At 33.1% G+C, this 8,654-nt stretch overlaps 1 protein-coding gene across 1 annotated transcript; it reads right to left on the bottom strand.

The window, feature by feature from the left end:
• Window positions 1-244: 244 nt before the first annotated feature.
• Window positions 245-1,863, bottom strand: LOC113337754 (purine permease 3-like). The gene is made up of 2 exons (XM_026583351.1): window positions 905-1,863; window positions 245-734 (listed from the first exon to the last, which is right to left on the bottom strand). Exons 1-2 carry the CDS (start codon window positions 1,739-1,741, stop codon window positions 351-353), a joined length of 1,221 nt encoding a protein of 406 aa, XP_026439136.1. The 5' UTR covers window positions 1,742-1,863; the 3' UTR covers window positions 245-350.
• Window positions 1,864-8,654: the final 6,791 nt, after the last annotated feature.

Below are 8,654 nucleotides of genomic sequence, written 5' to 3'. Positions count from 1 at the left end.
CGAAGCTTTGGTTGTCTTCTCCGAAATGCAAAGAGATAGGAATGTTATTCTACAATTCATGTTGTTTTGCAAAATTTGTCTCGCAATGTTGTGGAACTGGGATTCTTTGAACCTATCTTACATGTGTGTGGTTACTAGTTACTCTCTGTAATCTGACTTTGATGGCATTCTTAACTTTTGAACCAAGTCAGACAGATGTATAATTAAAAACAGTTAAAAAAGATGCGCGAAACAGGACCAAGAATTAGATCATAGGTATTATTACTACGAATTGTTACATATAGCAAATGAAAAGGAGAGTGTAGTATAGTGTACTCTTATTTATATTCACCACATATAAATTAAACTACTTATTGTGTTACGTTATATTGCTTTCCTCCTTCCTTAGTATCATTATTATCTGTAAGTTCTGATTTCTCTTTATCATAAACAATGGGGTGAGGCTTCTTGGTTTTCTTGTGTTCCCCTACGAAGTAAGAAGCGAAACCCCACAAACATAATGCAAGTGACATTCCTTTTTGACCCGTAAATTTCTCGTGGAAAGCAATCGATGCAGCAACCTGAGTGAATGGGAGTAAACATGTAGTAAAAATTCCAGAGAAGAGAGATGATGTACAGTAGATGATTCCCAAAAATCCTGCGGAGGCGATTTGCCAAGCAACTGCAACTGCAATTAATAGCAAATAATATTTCACTTGGCCCAAACCAAAATTTCTTCCTTCTCTTTGAATAACCTGCATAACATGAAAACGAAGGCAACAAATGACTCTCTAGTAAATGATGAAATGCGTCTTCAATATTTATGGATTTTTACGTTCTAAAACTCCGATTTCCTCGGACGACAAAAAGAAAATAACTGTACTTAAACAAAACATAATTTTTTGAGAAAAAGGATAAAGTGTACCTGAAAATCCTTGTTGATGGCCATCCCAATTATGCTAACAAGAGTAGCAAATAGGCTCAAAACAAACTGAAACTGCATGACAACAGAATAAGTGATAGGCTTACTACTTTTCCCGTAAGCAAGTTCAACCAAAGGCATAATGAGTCCTGCTAAAGCAGCACCTGCAAGAGTTAAAAAGAATCCAAGGTAATATTGTTGTTGAGTAGTACCAGGAGGTGTATCACTACTAGTATTCAATGCCAAAACAACAGCTCCAAGAGTCATGAGAACTACTGAATTGAATGAACAAAATGTGAATTTCTGCCTCACAATTATGAAGGCAAATATAGCTGTAAAAGCAAGTTGGGTAGAAAACAAGAGTGATGAAGTTGAGACGGGAAGATAAAAGAGACCAGCTGAGTACATATAGTTATCCAATCCTAGAGCAACTCCAAGTATTGCACTATACATGAATAGTTTTGGTTCCATTATGAAAACCCATGAAGAATCATATGATGGACCATTTACTTTCTTCATATAAATATAAGAAAGTGGAGCTACTAACACCGGAAACCCAACGGTTTGTAACATACTCGACAGCCATTTACGGCCTCCGCCTTGAGTGAAGTACAGTCTTTGTAACATGGGTCCTCCTATGTAACCAAAAGCAGTAAAGAAACAGAATAATATGAGTTTCCAATTTCTCACTATTTTTTGAGTAATGGGGTTGATTGATTTTTGAAGATCATCTTCACCAGTACTATCATTTGGTACTACTAGGTTGCTATGATGATTTCCTGCTCCGTGGTTATAATTTGTTGCTGATCCCGCATTAGTGGAGGCTAGTTCTATATCCATAGAAGAAGATATATTCTCCCGATCTTTTCCTAAAGTTTGATCTTAATTTGGCGTGTTAGCTTAATTATAAGTCTGTGATTTGGGAATCATTTATAGTGCATAATTACCATACCATGCTAACTTGCTAAACTATCGACAGCGATGATCCCAGTGTGTGCATGACTACTACTTGCAATTAAACTACTAGCTACAAGGAACATGTGGAAGGGCTAATTAAGGCAAGAATGTGTCAAGGGTCATAGTCTATGACGATGACTTTATAATTATTGTCATCCCACGAGAGAAAGGTGTGTAGTTTTGTCAAAGTCTTAACGTGTACAACACATGAAATTACGTCTTCTCTATTATAAATTGCATAGAGGGAAAACTTTGCAGCAAAAATCAAACAGTTCTCAGGATTTATGGATGAAATTAATAAAAAAAAAAAATGAAGATGTGTTCAATTCGTATGGAAAAAGATTTATCCCAGTTATGGTTTGCGGATGTGTCTTAGGTTAGGTGTGGACTGTTGAGCATATCGTTCAAAATTTAATTTTGGTGCTGTCCATGAGCTGCAAATAATACCTCCATGTCAACAAATGCAGCATGGATAGGTCAGTCTATCCAGTCTGTAAATTTTGCCCACGCGAAACACATATTCACATATTTTATTAATTAGGCTCTAGAACAGCATTTTGTATTATCATCGACATCGCCGTGTTGTTCGGCGGGCATTTGTTCATTTTTTAACTATATGAATTCGAGCACAGAGACTTGTAGTTCTGAATGAACAAAACGAATGTACAAATTAACATTATCTTCCCCAAAACAGATGACAGTTCAACATTTGAGGCTGAGACATTAATTCAAATTTAAATTTAAATTTAGAATCAATAAATCAAATGGTTTAACTAATATATTTTTCTGAAATTCCTAGCCATATAAATTCAATGTATATAATGCGTTCGTTCTTCTTCAACTAACCCAATTCAGACTAGATTTTTTTGCGTTCCATAATACCAAGGTTTTATTCCGCAAGAACTATGCACTTGATTCCTGTACATAACGTCCTTTATAGGTCTAGAAGTTACTGAATAAATATTCGTGAAGATTAGCGCTATCCTACCTCAAACAGGATGCTTAGCTAGTGATTTCCATTTTGATAGAACACAAGGTGTAAGAAACATTTCCTTTTATTCAGACGAAGCAAAATCCCTAGATTAAGATTTCTACTCTTCCCAAGTTATAGAGATACGTAATGGTAATATATCTAACAAGAATATGAAAATAGATTTTGTCTAAGATGAATTCTTGTGGAAATTTTAAAATATACACAAAATTGGTTAAAAAGACCAAAATCAATAATTTCTGGGTGAAAAAGACATCTAGATTTTGATACTGTTCAAATGGACAAAAATGTAAAAATAGCCAGGATGTAAACAATTTCATCCTACCCATTTTCAAATACTTTTTCTTATTTTAAATTTACATCAGGATGCATCCAGTTTCATCCTCGATATTTTTTAAGTTTAAGCCAGGATGAATCCAGTTTCATCCTTGTTATTTTTTTGGTGTCCATTTCACCCATACTAATTTTTTACTCGTCCATTATAACCACGTTTTAAAAATATTTGGACAAATGACCCATTTTCCGTAAAAAATAAATTTCAATAGATAAACATTACATGCAATCGAGCTTGAAACTTTCAATGAAATTTAGATTTGATTAATAATTCTTGTATAGATTTATATCAGAAGCGAATGACCTTAGAATAAGCAAGAATCATAAGTAGATCAAATCGAGATACGTGTTGTGAACTATCATAGGGAAGATAGGTGAACCCGTGCTTCACGAATCCCAAGTATAATCTTTTAAAGCCTCACCTAAACTCTTGAAGAACTCTTAATATTGGAGGACTGGCTTTGCATCAAAATACACATAGTATAGAGAGTAACTTTTTTTTTGTGTTGTTGATGTTTCCAATGTATAATAGTTGATCAAGGCTAGGTTGATATAGATGTAATCAATGATTTCTTGTAACCTAAGGAGTTCTCAACTGTTAAGCTTAAGTTTATTCCTCAGATATAAAGAACATGTATCTTGAGTAAGAACTTAACTTCTATCAAGGGTTGAATTTTTATATTTTTAATTATTAGACGATTTTAGTATCGAATAATTACCATAAGTACAATACTTCTAGCGATAACTTCCAACGATAACGTCAGACTACCAATAATGTATAAACAATATGCACAATTTGTGGCAACTGCCTAAATCAGGATCTAGAACTTGGTTCACCAGTTGGAACAATTATTGACAAAAACTGAAATTTTCCTTGCAAAGGAATTAGCTAAGAATAACAATTCGTAAGCGTGCAAGAAGTTTTAATTAACCAAAAAGAAGAAAGTGCGCCAAACCAAAAATAGAAATTGGTCGGTTGCATGATAGTTTCGCAAATTCTAAGTTAGTTATGAGTTCATGAAAATTAATTTTAATCTAGTTTTGCGAACTCACAAAATAAGTTCGTGAAATCAATGTGAGATCGGGGTTCAGAAACATTGGATATCAACTAGGTTTGGCGTAATCACATAAGTAGTTTTTTGATATCAAATTTAAATTCGTGTTCAAGAACTTCAGAATTCAACTAGGTTAGCAAACTCAAAAAAGTAGGTTCCCGAACTCATAGTGAAATTAGAGTTCAGGAACTGCAGGCACTTGAATAGTTTGCAAACTGACCAATTAGATTCACGAACTTAAATGTGCAAAGTGTTAGAAAAAAATTGAGCCACTCAATGTTTCATAAATACTGGCCTTGGTTGGAATGGATCTAACGACCTAAGGGTCTATGGAAACTTGTTTATTTTCTATGAGTGAATGAAATGGAACCTTTAATCCCACATTGGAGTTAAACTAAAGAGGAACTCCATTATATCACTAAAATTTTGTTGATAGTTATATTGGCGTCCATATGACACAAGCCTTTGATCGTGAGCTTATGGGCATGTGCTCATATGTGCGCGTTTGTATCAACCAAGATCTATTTCTTGATAAAATTATTTTTTTGAATATTTTTCAAGATATATTCTCCTTGTGTTTTATTTACGGGAGAATTCCTTTTTCGATTTAAACTTAAGTTGTTTTCCAAGAAACTAAAAGCTTGTTTCTCAAAAAACTAAAACCATAACAATTTGTTTTCTCGTATGAATAAGAGCTCAATATTTATAGACCAATAATTGTGTCTAGAAGAGGATACGATCATGTCTTCTTTCTACATCTTCTTTCTTTGTTGTGCGCTTTTCTTGTTTACTGTCATTCCAGTCCTTGTTGCTAAATACAGAGAGTGGAAATTGTGTTATGCTTATACAAGCTATATCAGGCAGTCTTATCCGGGACATATGATTCTTGAGTATACCCGTGAACTAATGTGTTATTGACAATTGTTGAACCTGTTATTTTTTCCTCGTCAAGTTTTTTTTGGTAGAGTTGTTTGTGATTCAGTCTTTTATATACTGATACATCTAACATTGCTTTAATTGTTGCAAGAATCCAACAAAAAGTTAACAAGATTTTTCTCACTCGAATCTTTATATTCAAATGCATCCGAAACTGAAATTCAAAATTTCAAAAGTTATATATATATAATTTCCATTGGCTTATCTATGATACGATCCTTCTTTGTAATTCTATCATATACCAAATTTTTTGACTTTAATACGATTGATATATATATATATATATATATATATATAAGGAGAAATATTCTCAAAGAAAAATCAGTATTCGTTACTAACCTTGATGAATTTATTCAAATGATGTCTTTGTATGCTTTTAATCTTTCAAGCTTGGAGAATAACTATGATTATCTTAAGACTCCACTATCTAATATAATTTAGTATGAAGTATACTTTAGTAAAATAAATTAAGAAATAGTTTTGGTATCTAAATTTGAAAACAAACTGACAACATCTATAGGCTGTGAGCTTTCGTTCTAACAATCTCCTCATTTATTAGTTTTAGTGAAAAAAATATAAAATAAATGCATATGGACTATAATATTTATGACTTTCAGCTCAATCGTCATTTCATTACATTGTATTCTTGATTCCTTGAATCATCAATGTTCTTCTACAGTTTTGCACATGTTCGCTGAGTTCCTGTAATTGAATATTTGATGGTAATAAATAAAAATATATTACCTAACAAGCCTTTGGAGTTCTCGTCGATGATGAGAATTCCTCGCGCAGTTATTATCTTAATGAGTAGGATCTTCTTTCAAGCTTAATGTACGTTTTCAAACATGTATAAAGTGATACTATGTCTTATTGATATATTCTTCCACTTAGTTTTTACATGTGTTTTTCTGGTAGATATGTTTGATGTACAATTTAATATTTCTTCCCATTTTAGTCACAATGACAATGGCGGTGACAATCAAATTCTTCATGAATCAAAGCATTAAGAAAAATTTAATCAAATCGATCATCAATGATGATTCCACTAAATTTCTCAATAAAACTTAGTTTCTTTGACCATGCAAAGATTAAAGGTACGTTTCTCAACTAAATTCCACAACCAAATGCCCTACAAAGATATGTCAATTGAGTGCAAGTTCAAATAAGAACTTTCCCCTAAGGCTCAAAAGAAAACAACAAAGGCGCCATTTTTTAAGAAAGAAAAGAATTTTCTAGGATTGGCAAATGTCACGAGGAGATGTAAGATAGAAATCAATCATCAAATTAAATCATTCAAAAAGAACATAAGAGTTAGGAGCATAACTTCTGAAGATCATCATGAGAGAGTGATAATAAAGAGAATATGGTATATAAATACAATCACATGGAAAGAAACAAAAAGATGTAAGCATGAAGATCGAGCACCGCAATTATCGTCATAAAAAATATATCAATAAAAAAATCCATAAATGATAATAAAAAAAGTAGATAATACAAATAAGTAAAAACATTAATAATAATACTCCATAACGTAGTTTCTCTCCAAAACAAAAGTTACATCGCTGCTAATGTGGGGTGCCGGTGTTTACTAAGGAGGGAACCAAATTTATTTATATAGGACAAAGCAATTTTTAGTTATATGAAAGCCGGTACCTTCCTCGATAAACTGGTATACTCCATTAGCAATGTTGAAAAATTAGAACAAGCTCTTTGTAGGATTTTTCTTGTCATGAAAGAATTCACTAATAAAACAATTGTTAGAAAAGTCTTCATCATCATTAGAGTCTTGACAGATCACTCAATAAAGCTTTGAGATTATAGAGAGTTTCCTTGGAATTGCTAAGTTGTTTCTCATAAGTCTCTACTGTTTTCAATGACAAATATATTCAATATCCAAGAGATTTTATTGATTGGCGAATGACTCAACATCTTGGTGACAGAAGACATAAAGGAAGATTTTAAAAGAGGATGAAGCAACATTTTCTCGACTAACCCAACGTTTTTTTTTCCCTGATGAAATGATTCTCACAAAATTAGACTTCAGCAGCTTTGGCAACATCATTATTCGTTACACTTCTACTTGTAGGTGCCATGTGTCATTTTTTTTAAGAACAAAAAATTACAAGGAATGAAGATAATATATTATAAAAAAAGAATTATCAAAAGAGGAAGCTACTGCTTAAAAAGATAACCAGCAAGTTTCGGTCCATGCAAAATAAGTGCCGGAAGTCATTATTAAAGTACACACATCCAGGGGTAACACATCATCTTTTAGTGGTATACATATTAAAATCTCCACGTCTGTCTGAATAGGTTTTTTAGCTTTGGAGATGTGGTTAGTTTCCCTGTATCTAATTGTGATTTTTTTATTTTGATATAACAAAGAAGAAAACAAAATGAAAAAGCGGGGTATAACAACCACACCCAATATTTCATTTAGCAATCCGTATGGACTAACTCCAATATACTTCCAAGAGAATCAATTAAACAGTCAGACTCAATCTTAAGAAAAATATATCAAAGAGTTATATCTCAATTTCTTTATTCAATCCTCACTCAAACAAATAGGAATTTGCGAGCCTGATTGAATACAAGAGAAATCACTTGAACGGTACCAAAGACCAATATTCAAGGATCAATCAATTTCAATCAACAACCAAAGGTTGGATTTACCAATTGATCGATTCAACGCACAACCTGTGATATTTCAATTATATAACAAAATATAATGCGGAAAAGAAATAACACAAACACCAGAAGTTTTGTTAACGAGGAAACCGCAAATGCATAAAAACCCCGGGACCTAGTCCAGATCGAACACACATTGTATTAAGCCGCTACAGACATTAGCCTACTACAAACTAACTTCGGTCTGGAATGTAGTTGAACCCCAGTCAATCTCACACTGATCCAAGGTACAGTTGTGCTCCTTATGTCTCTGATCCTAGCAGGATACTACCCACTTGATTCCCTTAGTTTATCTCACCCACAACTAAGAGTTGCTACGACCCAAAGTCGAAGACTTTAATAAACAAATCTGTCTCACACAGAAAAGTCTATAAGAATAGATAAATATGTCTCCCACAGAAATACCAACGAGTTTTGTTCCGTCTTTTGATAAATCAAGGTGAACAGGAACCAATTGATATAACGGACTTATATTCCCGAAGAATATCCTAGAAATATCAATCACCTCACAATAATCTTAATCGACTAGCGAAACAAGATATTGTGGAATCACAAACGATGAGACGAAGGAGTTTGTGACTACTTTTCTATCTTGCCTATCGGAGATATAAATCTCAAGCCAATCTTATGATTGTACTCAATCACGATAGAAATTATATCACGCAACTACAGAGAAAATAGTTGGGTCTGGCTTCACAATCCCAATGAAGTCTTTAAGTCGTTAACCTACAGTGTCTCGAGGGAAACCTAAGGTTAAAGGAGAATCGACTCTAGATTACACAAATAGTATCAC

This window comes from Papaver somniferum, chromosome 1 (genome assembly GCF_003573695.1).
Source record: "Papaver somniferum cultivar HN1 chromosome 1, ASM357369v1, whole genome shotgun sequence".
In the NCBI taxonomy this organism is placed as follows: Eukaryota; Viridiplantae; Streptophyta; class Magnoliopsida; order Ranunculales; family Papaveraceae; genus Papaver; species Papaver somniferum.
Note: the sequence above shows the minus strand (reverse complement) of the source record. Positions and strands in the feature narration are given on the sequence as shown.

Excerpts from the sequence above, each read along its gene's own strand:
- LOC113337754 (XM_026583351.1), bottom strand. The coding sequence starts at position 1,741 with ATGGATATAGAACTAGCCTCCACTAATGCGGGATCAGCAACAAATTAT. Across the intron at positions 735-904 it reads CCATCAACAAGGATTTTCAG|GTTATTCAAAGAGAAGGAAG; the intron begins GTACACTTTATC and ends CATGTTATGCAG.